Source organism: Oncorhynchus masou, chromosome 5, assembly GCF_036934945.1.
Source record: "Oncorhynchus masou masou isolate Uvic2021 chromosome 5, UVic_Omas_1.1, whole genome shotgun sequence".
NCBI lineage: Eukaryota > Metazoa > Chordata > Actinopteri > Salmoniformes > Salmonidae > Oncorhynchus > Oncorhynchus masou.
This window is the reverse complement of record NC_088216.1, coordinates 25,847,215-25,866,198: the sequence shown is the minus strand read 5'-3', so window position 1 is coordinate 25,866,198 and position 18,984 is coordinate 25,847,215. Positions and strand designations below refer to the sequence as shown.

The 18,984-nt window shown below is 42.6% G+C and overlaps 1 protein-coding gene across 1 annotated transcript; it reads left to right on the top strand.

Moving 5' to 3' along the window:
* Positions 1 to 836: 836 nt before the first annotated feature.
* On the top strand, positions 837 to 18,837 carry LOC135538049 (hexokinase-1-like). The gene is made up of 18 exons (XM_064964043.1): positions 837 to 1,213; positions 2,752 to 2,914; positions 6,718 to 6,866; positions 7,477 to 7,596; positions 8,043 to 8,138; positions 8,222 to 8,321; positions 8,563 to 8,746; positions 9,116 to 9,271; positions 9,443 to 9,676; positions 9,903 to 10,207; positions 10,698 to 10,846; positions 11,050 to 11,169; positions 11,773 to 11,868; positions 13,953 to 14,052; positions 14,301 to 14,484; positions 14,803 to 14,958; positions 15,278 to 15,511; positions 17,292 to 18,837. The coding sequence occupies exons 1-18, from the start codon at positions 1,151 to 1,153 to the stop codon at positions 17,452 to 17,454; spliced, it is 2,772 nt and encodes a 923-aa protein (XP_064820115.1). The 5' UTR covers positions 837 to 1,150; the 3' UTR covers positions 17,455 to 18,837.
* Positions 18,838 to 18,984: the final 147 nt, after the last annotated feature.

Below are 18,984 nucleotides of genomic sequence, written 5' to 3'. Positions count from 1 at the left end.
GTGAGATGCATTCAAACTTCTTCTCCACCTCAAGACCACGTACGTCAAGCACTCAAGTCATTAGATACATTTTTCCATCCAGACTCTTCACTGAATAATCTCTGACTTGATACATTGTCTGTTTTATAAAGGCCCCCACCAAATATCCAAACCCATCCTAAATTTCAAGAGGTTGACCTCATCAATACAATTATGAAAAATAACTTGCGATGTCCACTGGTTCCACTTTGGAGAGAGGTCACAGGGTCACAGACTACATCACATAAAACGTTGATGGGGCAATAGAAGTAGAATAGGTGTCACTAACACAAACACTCAACTCAGAGATCTTAACCTAAAATATATTTCTATATATGTCCCTAGAGCTGTCAGGGTGCCCTGCAGTCACCTACAAATATCCAGCTGATGCCCCAGCATGAGGATGGTGATGCAGAGGAGAGGAATGACATCATCATGTGATTGCCCTCCTACTTGCACGTCCTCCCCTGGGTACAGACATGCCGGGCCGGGAGTCTCTCACTCTCTTTTTCTCTATCCCTCTCTTTCAATGACTCTCTCTCTGCTGCTTCGAGGAGAGGGGTGGGATACTGTATCAACCAAGCCTCCACTTCCTCCCTTATCCATTTCTCTTGCAATCCCCCTTTCCCTCCCACCTCTCTCTCTCTTCCTATCCCCCGTTCTTCTCTCCTCCTTTCCTGAGCTGAAGGAGAAGCTCTCAACACCCCCTCCCCTTGCCATACCCTCCGCAAGCAGCCCCGGCTCAGCCAATCAGTGTACGGTGGGGGCAGGGCTTAGCTGACCACCATTCCAGTGCAGCACTGCATCCACCAACAGACAGGCAGCTAGCAGGGAGCAGCTAGAAGAGCTAGCACCACAGCACTGAGACACAGACAAGACACTGTGTGTGTGCCTATGTGTGTGCAACCAAGGCACAGCTTCTTCTTCTTCACTGTTTTACTAGCACTTTTACCTCACAATTATTTTCAAAGGGGACTAGGGCAGCTCAGGTCTGCGTTTCCTCCTCATTAGAATAAAGAAGGGATCAGTGAAGGACAAGAGAGAGCTTGGATATCGGTTGTTCTTTCCTCCCTTTTCTCTCACCTCCCTCCGTCCGTCAGTCGCTGACAGCCCTCGCATACGTGCAGGCAGGATGATAGCGGCACAGCTTCTGGCATATTACTTCACTGAGCTGAAGGATGACCAGGTTAAGAAGGTGAGTGACTACAACACTTTTACTGTACTCTTCCCTCTAGAATGGGTCAGTTTTGCAAGAGTAGATGCTGCTGACAGTCATGGACACTGGTTGATGGTTGATGCTATCTACATATCAATATGCCTCGGGGACATGTGATGAGGCTGGGCGAGGATGGAGCTTTGGGAGGGAAGCCATGATGGACATCTGATTTAATATTGATGAGTGGTTAGTCTTGTCTAGAGTAAGTGTTGGAACAGCAGTGTGCAGTTTTTAATAAACACACTGTGTGTCCTTGAGATTAGGATGTGCCAGCTTGGTGGGCTAGCTGGTGGTGGTCGTGATGCAGTGCATGCTAGCCACCCTCTCATCACTAAGGAGTGTTTCCGGGGCGTCTGTTGCCGGGGCGTCTGAAGCAGACAGGTGTCTGTGAGCTAGAGGCTGCTTAGAAGGAAGCTGTGAGCACTTCCTCTTTCCCTCCCCCTCTTCTTCTCTCTCTCTCTGACTCCTCTCTCGGTCTCTCCCTCTCCATCGTCATGGAAACGTTTAAAGTGCCAAACCCCACCTTGCCTCGCCATCCTCCTCCTCTGACACTAGGCCTGTAACCAAATCAATTCCCTCGTTCATTCCCGTGGATAGGAGGGGACACGCCCGTTAGTGATAGACAGATGTTGACCTCAGATCAGAACAGAAACAAGGCACGACATGTAGATGTCAGAGAAGCATCAGAGAATCTAGTTGTCTCAGGACACACATTATACATGAATAAATTCATTGGTTGTGTGACATCCCCTAGAGACTGAGTAAAGACAGAGTGGCTCGTTCTCTGACGAAGTGTGGGATAGGATTTGTGATGTCATACGTGACGTGTAGTGCAGCATGTGCACGTGCCCCTAGTACTGTAGCTCGTTACTAATGTGTGATTCACCACAGCAGTGAAAGGCCCCTGGGAATAAACTCAGTTAACCATTACATTCCTGATTAAGACCTGTATGAGGGCTGATTCAGCAAAATATTAAATTATCTTAATCATTACATTTTTTTGATGCCCCAAAATTGTACTAATACTTACCATTGTGATGAAAACAGCATTTCATTCGTTTGTAGCCTACTACTACTTAATTACTAGCGTCACACACATACCCGTCTCTATGTGAAGGCTGCACAATGCTATTTATATCAGGACAATCATTCTCCAGCTATCGGCTCTACAGCAGTAATATTGTTCAGCTCAGCTCTTCTTTTTGGAGCCCCATAGCGACTGGTGAATACTAATGCCACTGCAAGAGATTATATAATAATCTGTGGATCCTATCCAGTTGTTCCCTGTGGATTGTGTTCCATTGCACTCTGGAATAATATAACAACTTGTAATGTCTGTCTGTCTTCATATTGCTAAGTACCTGCACTCCATCATTGGTTGAGTAATATACAGTATCATAACGATACATAATAGTTAGGGTCAGTAAAACTCATGACCCTAATCCTTGTATATACTGTATCATGATGACATATCATCATAACATATTGTATCCATTCTTTCCTGTGGTGGTCTATAGATCGACAAGTACCTTTACTCCATGCGTTTCTCTGACGAGACGCTGCATGACATCAAGTGTCGGTTCCGGCGGGAGCTGGAGAACGGGCTGGGCCGCGACACCCACACCACCGCGACCGTCAAGATGCTGCCCACCTTTGTCAGGTCCATCCCTGATGGATCAGGTAAAGTGTCAAGTCAATACAGAGTAAACTTTAATGCAATAGTGGTTCTGTGTGGCTCAGTTGGTTCACGAGCCAAAACGGGTTGCACATAGTTATCCATTTCATATGATATGTTACATCCTGCAAAAAAAATATAATAATAATAATTTTCCTGCAATTCGGATGATATGTTACGAATTGGAAAATGCTTAATTAATATCGCCTTCAATCTCTTTAATAAAGTACAGCAATATATACAGTGGGTTAAAAAAGTATTTAGTCAGCCACCAATTGTGCAAGTTCTCCCACTTAAAAAGATGAGAGAGGCCTATAATTTTCATCATAGGGTACATTTCAACTATGACAGACAAAATGATAAAAGAAAATCCAGAAAATCACATTGTAGGATTTTTAAGGAATTTATTTGCAAATTATGGTGGAAAATAAGTGTTTGGTCAATAACAAAAGTTTCTCAATACTTTGTTATATACCCTTTGTTGGCAATGACAGAGGTCAAATGTTTTCTGTAAGTCTTCACAAGGTTTTCACACACTGCTGGTATTTTGGCCCATTCCTCCATGCAGATCTCCTCGAGAGCCGTGATGTTTTGGGGCTGTTGCTGGGCAACACGGACTTTCAACTCCCTCCAAAGATTTTCTATGGGGTTGAGATCTGGAGACTGGCTAGGCCCCTCCAGGACCTTGAAATGCTTCTTACGAAGCCACTCCTTCATGGCCGGGCGGTGTGTTTGGGATCATTGTCATGTTGAAAGACCAACCACGTTTCATCTTCAATGCCCTTACTGTTGGAAGGAGGTTTTCACTCAAAATCTCACAATACATGGCCCCATTCATTCTTTCCTTTACACGGATCAGTCGTCCTGGTCCCTTTGCAGAAAAACAGCTCCAAAGAATGATGTTTCCACCCCCATGCTTCACAGTAGGTATGGTGTTCTTTGGATGCAACTCAGCATTCTTTGTCCTCCAAACACGACGAGTTGAGTTTTTACCAAAAAGTTATATTTTCGTTTCATCTGACCATATGACATTCTCCCAATCTTCTTTTGGATCATCCAAATGCTCTCTAGCAAACTTCAGACGGGCCTGGAGATGTACTGGCTTAAGCAGGGGGACACGTCTGGCACTGCAGGATTTGAGTTCCTGGCGGCGTAGTGTGTTACTGATGGTAGGCTTTGTTACTTTGGTCCCAGCTCTCTGCAGGTCATTCACTAGGTCCCCCCGTGTGGTTCTGGGATTTTTGCTCACCGTTCTTGTGATCATTTTGACCCCACGGGGTGAGATCTTGCGTGGAGCCCCAGATCGAGGGAGATTATCAGTGGTCTTGTATGTCTTCCATTTCCTAATAATTGCTCCCACAGTTGATTTCTTCAAACCAAGCTGCTTACCTTTTGCAGATTCAGTCTTCCCAGCTTGGTGCAGGTCTACAATTCTATTTCTGGTGTCCTTTGACAGCTCTTTGGTCTTGGCCATAGTGGAGTTTGGAGTGTGACTGTTTGAGGTTGTGGACAGGTGTCTTTTATACTGACAACAAGTTCAAACAGGTGCCATTAATACAGGTAACGAGTGGAGGACAGAGGAGCCTCTTAAAGAAGAAGTTACATGTCTGTGAGAGACAGAAATCTTGCTTGTTTGTAGGTGACCAAATACTTATTTTCCACCATAATTTGCAAATAAATTCATTAAAAATCCTACAATGTGATTTTTTGGATTTCTTCCCCTCATTTTGTCTGTCATAGTTGAAGTATACCTATGATGAAAATTACATGCCTCTCTCATCTTTTTAAGTGGGAGAACTTGCACAATTGGTGGCTGACTAAATACTTTTTTGCCCCACTGTACATTGGAAATAATCCACACTGATTATGTTAGCTGCCTCTCTGCATTACAAAAAAAACCTATACATTCATAATCATAAGATAATGGTATGGATCCCATTTGGCATGTCCTTTCAGGCTACTTCTAGTAAAAGCACTTTTAACTCTACATTGAAAATAGTGTTTATACTGTAAGCACTTTAAAGCACACTACACTCGCAGCTTATCTGTGCTGCAAAAATGTGCTGAGGTGTTTTAAATGGCCTGTGCCATTCTGTGCCATTAGGCTTTTTGTGTGTACTGTGTGGCCCCTGTATTTCAACTTGGCAGGTCATATGGCCACCTAGCGCCATTGTTGTGAGCCCAGGAGCAAAGCAGTGCTCTCTGTGACCACTAGAGTGTCTATGGGCTGTCAGTATGATTAGCTGTGCTGTAGCAGTGCATGATAACATTTAATATCACTGACGTTGATCATTCAACTGCTAGATACAGAGACACTGAGCTCATGCAAAATGATGCAGGGGTCCACCGTTGGGGTAGTTGGGTTTATTGGGGACAGTTGGGGTTATTTTTGTTCAGTTTATAGTATATAAAATGTATATGTTGTAGATTAAATTTAAAGTGACAGGTAAGATTTATAGTTTAAGACGTGAAAAAAGAGGAGATGAGTTCACTGTTTGTTTCCTTGTTTGTTTACTGCTGATTGTCTGTCAACATCAGTTAAAATGCCCAGCCCTCGTTAATAAATAACTAGAGTATTGGGTTACATTAAGAAATGTAATGTTGAATGTCAACAGGCAATCTTCCCAGCATAAAGTTACTACTTTGGAGAAGAGGATGGAAAATACTATATGTAAAATGTTGCCTGATAATAAAATGTCAGAAAGCTATTTTGAACTTGCTGATTGTAGAGGCCACTGCTGATAGTAGAGGCCACTGATAGTAGAGCCCACTGCTGATTGTAGAGGCCACTGCTGATAGTAGAGGGCATTGTCAAGAGGTTTACTCCAAACATCCAACCTATGCATAGACCAGGGTGGCCTATCTTTGTTTGTAAACAGAGTGGCCTGTGGACAGTAAATCCCAAGGCCCAACAAGGCTAGCCTTGCAGAGGGGTCGTATCATAAAGCCAGCCTGCCGTGAGCAGTTCCCTGTCATCTTGCATGTTATAAATAGCCATAGTTTTCAGCCACTGGACATGAGGTGGTCTGGGAAGGGGGATTCAGTCAAAGTTCAAAGTTGAGGCTATGGTGACAGCTGACAACTGATATGTGTCAAGTATGTGAGATGTGTGCAAAAGTATTATCAACAATTTACTTAGTTACACAGGCCAATCACAAGCCATCAATGCCATGATCAACAAGATAGCAACACATGCAATATATTTTCTGTGACGGTATTCTCTACAGAGTAAGGAAAGATGAATATCAACAGTGGAGAACTCTTTTAACTGCAGGCCCTTTATTGTAAACTACAATCTAGATGGAACAGCAGTACTCTATAACAGTGTTATAACAGAATATTACCTAGTTAGCCTGAGGATAGAATTCTACTTTGCTTTAATGGCAGCTACAAATGGAGCCATCGTCTAGTCTGTAGGCCATCAGACACACCTCCATCCAATACAGCTCAGTGACATTTCATTCCAGACAGGTCAAGGGAACAGATTGTGATAATGAAATGTGGTCAACACCAGACAGATAGTGTAATTAGATCAGCTTAGTGTCTGGAGTACACAAACAGCTTGGTGATTGATATATACAATCAATATAAACAGGCCTTCCTTTACCTTTTGAGGACAGAGTATGATTTTGTCTCTCTTCCTAGAATGACATAATCCTGACATATAGCACCTGGCAGGCAATCAATTCAGTTCACCTAAAAGGAATTTTGTAGAAAGTAACACGCTGCTTGAAAGACACTAGAAAACAGGTAATATTGTTCATGTATTTTCTTCTGTGTTTTTATTTTATTTTCTCCAATCTGACAGAAAAGGGGGATTTCTTAGCTCTAGATCTGGGTGGCTCCAACTTCCGTATCCTGCGTGTGAAGGTGACACAAGACAAGAAGCAGCCGGTTCAGATGGAAAGCCTGGTCTACGAGACCCCTGAGGACATTATCCATGGGAGTGGGACGCAGGTCAACAACACCACAAAACACCACCAAAAAACAAAACAAAACACCCAAAAATACAACAAAACAAACTCAAACACAACAAAAAACACCCTCAAAACTGCCCAAACACTCCCAGACCATTGCCTATAGTCTCATTCACTCACATCAGAGGTTCACCGGGTCAAACAATAAGGATAACTCTGTATAAAAGCAGGTACTCAATATTGTTGTATGGATCTGTTTGTCCTATGAAGTGGGTGTGACATCAAGACCCCCATCACTACACTGTTGACATCTGTTGACTGTTGAAACTCCCGGAGAGAGGGCAGTTGGCAACAGTAACGTGATACCCACAACAATTCTGTAACGAGAGAGATCAATTGTAATTGGTTGAAAAAAGAAATGAAAAAACATTCCACACTGTAACCTATAGGCCAACAGAGTGGTCGTAGTAGAGGACTGACTTGAAGAACTGCTGGCCACTATCATGATTTACCAATTCAAACCAGTTAAATTGTTAATTAGGGGTTTGACAAGCCAATAGGGTTGGGTTGCTGCTACTGTTATTATGTGTAATTGTATAACTACGTGCTTCTGTCTCACTCCTCAATGCAAGTTATTTTTATGTCTGTAGCTCTTTGACCATGTCGCAGAATGCCTTGGTGACTTCATGGAGAAGCAAAAGATCAAGGATAAAAAACTCCCTGTAGGATTCACATTCTCCTTCCCATGTGCACAAACTAAACTGGACGAGGTAAGAGGTTCCAATAATGTATGCTTTTATAATGTTTTAATGCTTTATTTGAGATGTTGAGAAACCACAGTAAATGGCATAATTGGTTTAATTATATTTAAGTATAAGACAACTTTTAGGGTTTGAGTTTGCACAGTTTTGTTGTAGAGTATACAACTGCAGGGGTGGTACCTGCCTGGGGGACAAAATCCTCATTTTAAAAGCCATTTTAAAAGCCAACACTAGCTAAGACTAGCCAACAGTAGCCAACACCAGTTAACACCAGATAAAACTAGCTAAGACTAGCCAACACCAGCTAACTCTAGCTAAGACTAGCCAACTCTAGCCAACACTAGCTAACTCTAGCTAAGACTAGCCAACACCAGCTAACTCTAGCTAAGACTAGCTAAGACTAACACTAGGTGGTCATAGGACAGATTTATTAAAGAAAGTGCTGTCTGTTAAAGGCCGTCTTAGTGACTTGGACAAAGAAGTTTAAAGTGAGTGGTGTAGAAGGCATGGACGTTGTGAAGCTTCTGAACAAGGCCATCAAGAAACGAGGGGTGAGTTTTCTTATTTCTTAACCATAATTGAATTACCACGTGTGCCACTGGAAGAGAATTAGAAAACATATTGTATTTGTCAGGACTATGAAGCTGACATCATGGCAGTGGTCAACGACACAACCGGAACAATGATGACCTGTGGGTTCGACGATCAACGATGTGAAGTTGGCATTATTATAGGTGAGGATACACAGCATTCAAGACATGTATGTTCGCATACACTCAAAAGGGTTATTGATAAAAGGTGGTAAAAGAACTGTGCAGCTTGCCAATGGCAAAGAATGGTTGTGTCATTGTAGACTCATGTTAATTCTAAAATTAAGTGAAAATTAAGCAGATGCCCATTTTGCGGCACAGCATTCTCCTGTGGCTTGCCGTAGTGCTCCAGACAGGTTATTTACTAGGCTGGGTGTACTTTCAGGTACTGGTACTAATGCCTGCTACATGGAGGAGCTGCGGCACATTGACCTGGTGGAGGGAGACGAGGGCAGGATGTGCATCAACACAGAGTGGGGGGCGTTCGGGGACGACGGGTCCCTGGAGGACCTCCGTACAGAATTTGACCGGGAGATCGACCGAGGCTCCCTCAACCCTGGGAAACAGCTGTAAGTCAAGACAGCAGGGTCTGCATGGAACTCAGAACTGCTATGTGGAATATGTGTTGATAGTTGTTGCTATAACGGACTTATTACCTAAAGCTAATTATAGGACAATTTGTCAGTTAAATTTGTCAGTTAAAAATCACTACAAGTGATAAATATATAGGGCTCCAGGCCAGGGGCTTGCCACCCTCACCGCCAAGATAAAACAGAAAACAGTGTAGACATTGTTCAACCCAAGCAGGTATTTACAAAATCTCTGGGAAGAGTCATGTCACAAAACAATAAATCCTCAGAGAACGTAAAGCTGTGTATTTGTTTACAAGCCCTAAAAATAAACTGACAGTGTCTCTGTTGGTGTCTGTGTCTGGGAAGGTTTGAGAAGATGGCCAGCGGGATGTTTATGGGAGAGCTGGTCCGCCTCATCCTGGTCAAGATGGCCAAGGAGGGACTGCTGTTCGAGGGTCGGATAACCCCTGAGCTTCTGACAAAAGGGAAGATCGAAACGAAGCATGTTTCAGCCATTGAGAAGTAAGAGGTCAACCATGGAGTTTCTTCCAATGAAAATATACACAACTCCATTGTTTTTGTGGACTATATGACCTCCATTACATACAATGAAAAGTTATTTGAGGCTAAGTGAGCTGTAGAGCTCATGCACTACATAAATTCTTGCCATTGACCTCTCTCTCCCCATGACAGGAGCAAGGAAGGCCTGACCAAATGCAAAGAGATTCTAACGAGGCTTGGGGTGGAGCCTTCTCAAGAGGACTGTGTTGCCGTACAACACGTGTGCACTATCGTATCCTTCCGCTCTGCGAACCTCATCGCAGCTACACTGGGAGGTATCCTTACTCGGCTGAAGGACAACAAGGGAGTCGCCCGCCTGCGCACCACTGTGGGCATTGATGGGTCGATGTACAAGATGCACCCTCAGTGAGTACTCAATCCTGCAGTAGGTTAATAGGACCTCCTCTGTGCAAGAACACAATAAGAGAACAGGAGGGAATTTCAAAATAGCCACAGGTGTCAAAGAATATGCTGGTCTCTACCACAAGTGATGATGCAATAACATATCAAGATTGACATTTCTCTGACAAGTACTAGACTTTGATACAAAAATCCAAACAGCTTCCATTCATCCTCCCTTCTCTCTCTGCAGATATGCCCGGCGTCTCCACAAGACGGTGCGGCGTTTGGTGCCCGACTCTGACGTCCGTTTCCTGCTGTCCGAGAGTGGAAGTGCCAAGGGTGCTGCCATGGTGACGGCGGTGGCGTACCGTCTGGCCGACCAGACGCGCCAGATCGCCCAGACATTGGCCGAGTTCCGTCTGAGCAAAGCCCAGCTGCTGGAGGTGAAGAAGAGGATGAGGACAGAGATCGAGAACGGCCTGGGGAAAAAGACCCACGACTCAGCCACAGTCAAGATGCTGCCCACCTACGTGCGCAGCACGCCTGACGGAACAGGTGACCAACAGGAGGGGTTGTGGAAGGATGGATGGATGGATGGATAGCAGGAAGGATTTAAATGCGGAATTAATATATCTTCTCCCCACTATTCAGAGTTGGCGGGAATCAGTTCCATCTGAATTGTAGTCGAATCAAGAATTCAATTACACCTCCATAGAGGAATTCCTTGTTCAACCATTAGGGAATAAAATGGGACTGACCCCCGCAAAAGTTTAAAAGCTTCAGTGCTTTCATAATTGGTCTACTTTTTGTACTTTTTGTATAATCCTTGGGAATTTGCATGTTAGAATCCCTTTGTTTTTACTGAACCATTACCCAATATCCCTGCCTAATCTGAACAGCAGATGAATGTCACCGACCTCAAGCAATTCATACAGGTAGAACTATGAGAATTAACATTTGAAGCATGAGAATATCTTATGGAAATAGTGGTAGTTTGTATGGTATTGTAAAATCATTAGCTAATAAGCCAGCTCTCATGTTACAGAAAATGGGGATTTTCTGGCTCTGGATCTGGGAGGGACAAACTTCCGGGTGCTGCTGGTTAAGATCCGTAGTGGGAAAAGACGTACAGTGGAGATGCACAACAAAATCTACGCCATTCCCATCGAGGTCATGCAGGGCACGGGAGAGGAGGTACAGCAATGGCTGGAATTACTAAATGTCATTAGCCAAAAGCCATTAGATTCGGTCTCAATTCATGAACTATGATTCCTCCGTTTTCAAATGTCCAAATAATTGAGTCTAATGTATTTCTGTCTGCACTGAAATAAATACAGTCAGCACATCATCAGGCAGCGTATGATTATTAAAGCCGTTTTTTCCACCGTTTCCTCCAGCTTTTTGACCACATTGTGCACTGCATCTCTGACTTCCTGGACTACATGGGCATGAAGAGTGCCCGTCTGCCTCTGGGCTTTACCTTTTCCTTCCCTTGCCACCAGAAGAGCCTGGATGCAGTGAGTAGTTTATCTGCTGGCTAACTTCTACCCTGGATGAGAACCCAAAAATACATCCTGTTACGCAAGATCCTCCAAAAATGGAATCACTCTCACTGACAATTATGATCAACATTCGCATTTCACAGTAGATTTCATTGATCGTTCTGAGTGATAGTGGTGTCTAATGTAACTATAAAATATGTGGATGCACTGAAAATCAAGTCAATGTATTAAGTGATTGTAGAGCTGGGACGATAAACCTAAAATTATTGACACCGAAGGCATTTTGCTGATATCGTTCATTGTGATAAGTAGCATATACTAGAGAAATGTGAAGTTTGAAATTCTATCAGTTTGTTAATATGGGTGATTGTTAATGGGACAATTGACGCTAAAACAATACATATTTGTTTTTTGTGTGTGTAATAATAAAATGATGGTGTATATTATAATAAATGTATATATATATGTATATATATATATATATATATATGTATGTATCGTTCTATTTTAGCGTTATCGCAGAAATTCACGCAATCTATGGCAATATGGATTTTTGGCCATATCGTCCAGCTCTAGGTGATAGTAGTGTAACCAAAAAGTGCCTTTTCTGTTTTTCAGGGTATCCTTGTGAACTGGACCAAAGGCTTCAAATGCACAGACTGTGAGGGTGAAGACGTGGTGGAGCTTCTCCGGGAGGGCATCAAGAGGAAAGAGGTGAGGTTGGACACCACGCCTTATTTCACACCACTGTGATAATATGTAACACCTCCCCACAATATAACTCCATAGAGTAGAATCAAATAACTGGTGTGGAACCAGTTGCCAACAATGTTTCAGTGAGAATCACTACTGGCTCATTGATTTGTTGCTAGAAGTCGCTGGGTGACGTTTTGCCGTTGCCATGACAAAGTCACAGCACCAATTTGCCCTGCACAGCTGCGGTCCCCGACATAGCGTTTTCGCCACCTCTCCCACTGCACACCCCCTCCCCTTGTGCTTCTCTGCCTATCTGTGCACCATTGCAGTGCCTTTGTTGCACAGACAGCGTCTCCCATGTTTTGCGGCAGAAAAGTTTGAGTGGGAAAAATCGCAAAATGCTATCAAAACCATAGAAATCCTTTGTGGGAAAACTCCCCAAAGACAGCTAGGCTCTTTTATCAATAAAAGTTGCTGGAGGTGTCTGAAAACTAGCGAAATATAGTAACAAAATCACTAAATTGGCAATACTGTGTGGAACTGTCATTACACTCATGCGCCATAACTGAACTGCCACTACACTGTCTCAGTCACCATCAACATTAACACCCCACGTAAAGGTTGATCTCATTCATAACACCATTTATCAACAATAAATCTCTCTAAGCGGTTGGAAATACTGACACCATCCCAAGTAACAATTATTCAACAATGCAAAATGCCAGACCACAATATTAAAAACAATAGCATATCATGCTAGTAGCATATGCAATGTCTCCATTGGCAACTTTCAGCCCTGCTGCAGTAACTAGGTTATACTCAATGTGCTTCAGTCATTCTGGACTTGTTGTTCTGAGGGGTTCTCAGCCCAAATCACACACCAACATGTTTCTCAGTATCTTTTTTTTATCAATTTCACCCTTTTAGATGGAGGTTGGAGTAAGTATTAGTTGAATGTCAATGAGCAAATTGATTCGGGAAAAAAACCCAGGCAAAACAGGGCCGCAATGCTAGTCTCGAAAACCTGTCCCTAGGCAACACAGTGACTAGAGCCTGGTTTCAATTATGGACTATTTTGGCATAGAAGAAGTACGTAATTACCTACGTTACTACTTTATTGGCTTGAATAAAATACTAAATATTGGCAAAATAAAAAAATACTAAATATTGGCTAGCAAGATGGAGATCACTTTGGTTATTTTTAACTACTTTAACTAAAACCACTGCAAAGGTTTTTCCTACAAGCTTTGGTTTTGAATCGCGACGTTCAGGCATGACTGCCTCATGATTTGTTGGAGAGCCAAGATAATTGCTTTTTTTTAATCAATGTACTGTAGGTAGTGACGTAGTTCATCTATAACATAAAGAGTCAATTACTGAAACCAGTCCCTAGTCACTGTGTTTCCTAGGGTTGGATTTCTGAGACTACCGCAATGCAGAGGTGTGGAAATTGTTTAAATAGCATGTTATTAACATGGGAAAATTGTAATAAACAGGAATGCAAAAATGACTGTAAATAGTTACAGGGAAGGTATAAGACAAATGAACTTGAGTGTTTGTTGTGACCATTGTTGTGACCAAATTGCAAGTTTATATTTCTAGCAACAACAACAAAAAATCAGGATCTTTACAAATGAGAATGGGAATATGATATATTTTTGTCAATTGTGTGTGTATGTGTGTGTATGCCTGTCTGTCTCCTGTCTGAGCTTCTGCATAATAATGAATGTGTGGAGGGTCAGTGGGTTGCATTGTTCTTGGAGTGCTATTTGAAAGGTTGCCATGTCTGATATCATCTTTCAGTTGAACCAGCCATTCACTAACATTTCCAGGGGGGAAAAGTGGATCATTCATTGAGAAATAACTGAGAAATAACCATTTGTACACACCAACACTCACACTGAAAATAATATCATGTTTTTTGCTTTACAACATGATGCATGACTCTAAATGGAGGTTTGTTTTCTGGTTGTGACAGTAAATTAAGGTGACGAATGAGGTTACTATTTAAAGCATTGAGTGAAGCAGAAAATGTATAGTTCAACTTACTCAAATGTACTGTTTAACTCATAATGTTGTTTGTGTGTTGTGTGTATGTGTAGGAGTTTGATCTGGATGTGGTAGCTGTGGTGAACGACACTGTTGGAACAATGATGACGTGTGCATATGAAGAGCCCACCTGTGAGGTTGGACTTATTGCAGGTATACAGGCCACTACTTAATTTAATCAACACAACCTTGTTTTGTCTATCAAATGCAAAATAAGTTGATGAAATTGGATACAACGCTAATGGCTAAAACTTTTATACCAAGTTGTATATAATTTACTGTAATGTACATTGTAATAAGCAGTATATCCGCAATACATGTAATACTGTATAGATTTATAGACCTGGGATGTCACGTGCATTATAAACCCAAGACCTGGGATGTCACGTGCATTCTAACAGGGACAGGCAGTAACGCATGTTACATGGAGGAGATGAGGAACATAGAGACGGTGGAGGGGAACGAGGGACGCATGTGCGTCAACATGGAGTGGGGCGCCTTCGGGGACAATGGGTGCCTGGACGATATCAGGACGCAGTACGACTGCGCCGTGGACGAGAACTCACTCAACGAGGGCAAACAGAGGTGACAATTGAACAGCCAAACTAGCAAATGGCTCTCTGAGTACAGGATAGGTTGAAATTATTATTTTTTTGGTTGTTGTTTTTTTGGCCTGAGTGTTTTGTTAATGGCCTGAGTATGCATCTGTACATTATCGTATTTGAACCAGAATCCTTTATTGACTAAAATACTTTATTGTTATCCATAATAAAATGGTGCTTGGTTGTGATTGTTGGTATGTTAGACTAAGAGTCATCGATGGTCTCCTGTACTATGTTCCCTGAGGAAAGATGGGCCAGTTATATGCCTCAAATTTTGGGTATGTTTCACTCCATTTCTCAGGTATGAGAAGATGTGTAGCGGCATGTACCTGGGAGAAATTGTGAGGAACATCCTGATTGACCTGACCAAGCGCGGCTTCCTGTTCCGTGGAAAGATCTCTGAGACGCTGAAGACCAGAGGCATCTTTGAGACCAAGTTCCTGTCCCAGATAGAGAGGTAGAGAACATGTGATTAAAAAAAATATCTCTCGCTGTACTTAAATTTGACCCTATTAATTAACTAAGGATATACACCTGGGGGTGTGCATAAGAATCCTGTTGTAATTTGGGATGTACAGAGATTATCTACGCTGTTGAGAACCAACACTTAATAAGTTTACAACAATTGCACCTACATTGTTACAAACACATAAGAATATGATAGACACCTTTATGAGACTGTAACCAATATCAGGCCTACCTGTATGCACAAGTATCTATTCAGTATCCAGTGATCCAATGGCTCTTGATGGACCTTTAACCCTTTCTTCCCGCAGCGATCGCCTGGCCTTGCTGCAGGTCAGGGCCATCCTACAGCAGCTGGGTCTGGACAGCACATGTGACGACAGTATCATCGTCAAGGAGGTATGCAGCACCGTGTCCCTCCGTGCGGCTCAGATCTGCGGAGCCGGAATGGCCGGCGTGGTGGACAAGATTCGTGAGAACAGAGGGCTGGACCACCTAGACGTCACTGTGGGGGTTGACGGAACACTCTACAAACTGCACCCACAGTGAGTGATGGAGGGATAGAGAGAGAGGAAAGGAGAGGGAAAAAAGGAGAGCCAGTGTTAGCTCATAGTAGACTAAATCCAAAGCTTCCTTAAAATGTTAAAAGGTGGAAATTAGAAGCATTTCCATAATGACGTGTGATATTAGTGTCAGAGGATAAGGACATTTCACATCTGCTACATCTTGTCTACTTAGATATCATAGAAATAGAACTCTGAGTACAACTGTAATAAATCCGCATCATCAATTCAGTCAGCCACCAATTGTGCAAGTTCTCCCACTTAAAAAGCCTGTAATTTTCATCATAGGTACACTTCAACTATGACAGACAAAATGAGAAGAAAAAAATCCAGAAAATCACATTGTAGGATTTTTAATGAATTGATTTGCAAATTATGGTGGAAAATAAGTATTTGGTCAATAACAAAAGTTTATCTCAATACTTTGTTATATAGCCTTTGTTGGCAATGACAGAGGTAAAACGTTTTCTGTAACTCTTCACAAGGTTTTCACACACTGTTGCTGGTATTTTGGCCCATTCCTCCATGCAGATCTCCTTGAGAGCAGTGATGTTTTGGGGCTGTTGCTGGGCAACACGGACTTTCAACTCCCTCCAAAGATTTTCTACGGGGTTGAGATCTGGAGACTGGCTAGGCCCCTCCAGGACCTTGAAATGCTTCTTACGAAGCCACTCCTTCGTTGCCCAGGAGGTGTGTTTGGGATCATTGTCATGCAGAAAGACCCAGCCACATTTCATCTTCAATGCCCTTGCTGATGGAAGGAGGTTTTCACTCAAAATCTCACGAAACATGGCCCCATTCATTCTTTCCTTTACACGGATCAGTCGTCCTGGTCCCTTTGCAGAAAAACAGCCCCAAAGCATGATGTTTCCACCCCCATGCTTCACAGTAGGTATGGTGTTCTTTGGATGCAACTCAGCATTCTTTGTCCTCCAAACACAACGAGTTGAGTTTTTACCAAAAAGTTATATTTTGGTTTCATCTGACCATATGACATTCTCCCAAACTTCTTCTGGATCATCCAAATGCTCTCTGGCAAACTTCAGACGGGCCTGGAGATGTACTGGCTTAAGCAGGGGGACACGTCTGGCACTGCAGGATTTGAGTCCCTGGCGGCGTAGTGTGTTACTGATGGTATGCTTTGTTACTTTGGTCCTAGCTCTCCGCAGGTCATTCACTAGGTCCCCCCGTGTGGTTCTGGGATTTTTGCTCACCGTTCTTGTGATCATTTTGTGATCATAATTGCTCCCACAGTTGATTTCTTCAAACCAAGCTGCTTACCTTTTGCAGATTCAGTCTTCCCAGCCTGGTGCAGGTCTACAATTTTGTTTCTGGTGTCCTTTGACAGCTCTTTGGTCTTGGCCATAGTGGAGTTTGGAGTGTGACTGTTTGAGGTTGTGGACAGGTGTCTTTTATACTGATAACAAGTTCAAACAGGTGCCATTAAGAAGTGGAGGACAGAGGAGCCTCTTAAAGATGAAGTTACAGGTCTGTGAGAGACAGAAATCTTGCTTGTTTGTTGGTGACCAAATACTTATTTTCCACCATAATTTGCAAATAAATTCATTAAAAATCCTAGTGATTTACTGGAATTTTTTTTCTCTCATTTTGTCTGTCATAGTTGAAGTGTATCTATCTCATCTTTTTAAGTGGGAGAACTTGCACAATTGGTGGCTGACTAAATACTTTTTTGCCCCACTGTATGTCCTATAAGAGACAATTATCCTTATACTCGTCTGACTATGTGTGCCTGTGTCTCCAGCTTTTCCCGGATCTTCCACCAGACAGTGAAGGAGCTCGCCCCCAAGTGTAACGTCAACTTCCTGTTGTCGGAGGATGGGAGCGGCAAGGGTGCAGCCCTCATCACAGCCGTGGGCTGTCGCCAGAGAGCGCATGAGGCGCAGCAAGCGGCTCAGCAAGCGTAATGAGTCGCCCCTCCCATCACCTGTACAACGCCCTGCTACTCCAACTTTTCTTCCACCCACCACACAGCTCTTCTCTCCATCTCCCCATAGCCCCGACAGCCGTGACTCCACCTGGCCACTCTCACAGCCGGAGACATGTCCGCATGCATAGGGAAGTAAAAATACTAGAATATTTCACCTTTATTTATTTATAATGCACCAGAAGGGTTTATCATTTAAATGTTTGTACATTTTTCTCGATAGCATGTTGTCTTAAGTATCTGATAAATATAGTGCAAAACGTGTGCATTGTATAACAAAAGTTGGATTTTGCACCAAACAAAAAGTTCTCTGTACTTTCTACTGGATATGCGAGTTACAAGAGTAATAGTATTTTGGTGGAACTCTCAATTGAACCATTGAACATTTAATCCAATGAATGATACAACAACTCCTTTATAGTGATTACACTCTTTATATATATTTTCCAAAAAGGCCTGTGTTTATAGGGTGGAAAGCAAGAGTCACGGCTGTAAAAAGTCATAATTTTACACACCACCTACATACTATTTTCACACAATGTACTAGTCTACTACTATTTTTTTGTGTAAATGTATGTCAAAAGTAAGTCACATAATACAGTATTCCGCCTTCACCTAACCACTTTTTCTGAGGAGCTTGGAGAGTTGAATGACCCCCCCCCCCAGTTAAAGTGTACTACCTTGTTGCTACATAAATGTGAATTACTACTATACCTTAGGTGTTGTGTTTTGTGTTCATTCCTACCTATACCTACGCATTGTGTGCACAAATAATAAATGTTCATTGGGCCCCAAGACAAGAGTGGCTACTCCGAGCGCTTCTGTGTGTACTTGTGGCTGAATGTCTCTGTGAGTTCTACTGTAACATGACCTGAATGTCTCTGTGAGTCCTACTGTAACATGACCTGAATGTCTCTGCGAGTCCTACTGTAACATGACCTGAATATCTCTGAGTCCTACTGTAACATGACCTGAATATCTCCGTGAGTCCTACTGTAACATGACCTGAATGTCTCTGTGAGTCCTACTGTAACATGACCTGAATGTCTCTGTGAGTCCTACTGTAACATGACCTGAATGTATCTGTGAGTCCTACTGTAACATGACCTGAATGTCTCTGTGAGTCCTACTGTAACATGACCTGAATGTCTCTGTGAGTCCACTGTAACATGACCTCAATGTCTCTGTGAGTCCTACTGTAACATGACCTGTAGCTTTACATGTCCAAAGCTCTATGAAGACTGCATGCCTTATTCTGATCAAATGGAGGGTCCTGGATCCTTTTATTTTATATATCAAAATAGATTTGTGTTTCAAACTGTGACAAGTTAATTCATTAAAGTATATTTTGTTGTGCAGTAAATACTGTGGAGATGTCTCTTTCTTAGAATGTCACTGTACAGGTGGAGCTGATTCTACAATAAGCTTCAAGACATAGCAAAAGACAACACCAATGGTGGATGGGCTATTTTAAACCTAATAGACAGAATTCTTCAACTCAAGGGTTCTT

Bases quoted from the DNA above. Each gene is read 5' to 3' on its own strand.
- LOC135538049 (XM_064964043.1), top strand. From the start codon at position 1,151: ATGATAGCGGCACAGCTTCTGGCATATTACTTCACTGAGCTGAAGGAT. The intron at 1,214-2,751 runs GTGAGTGACTAC...GGTGGTCTATAG, and splicing joins AGGATGACCAGGTTAAGAAG to ATCGACAAGTACCTTTACTC. The intron at 14,959-15,277 runs GTAGAGAACATG...TTCTTCCCGCAG, and splicing joins TTCCTGTCCCAGATAGAGAG to CGATCGCCTGGCCTTGCTGC.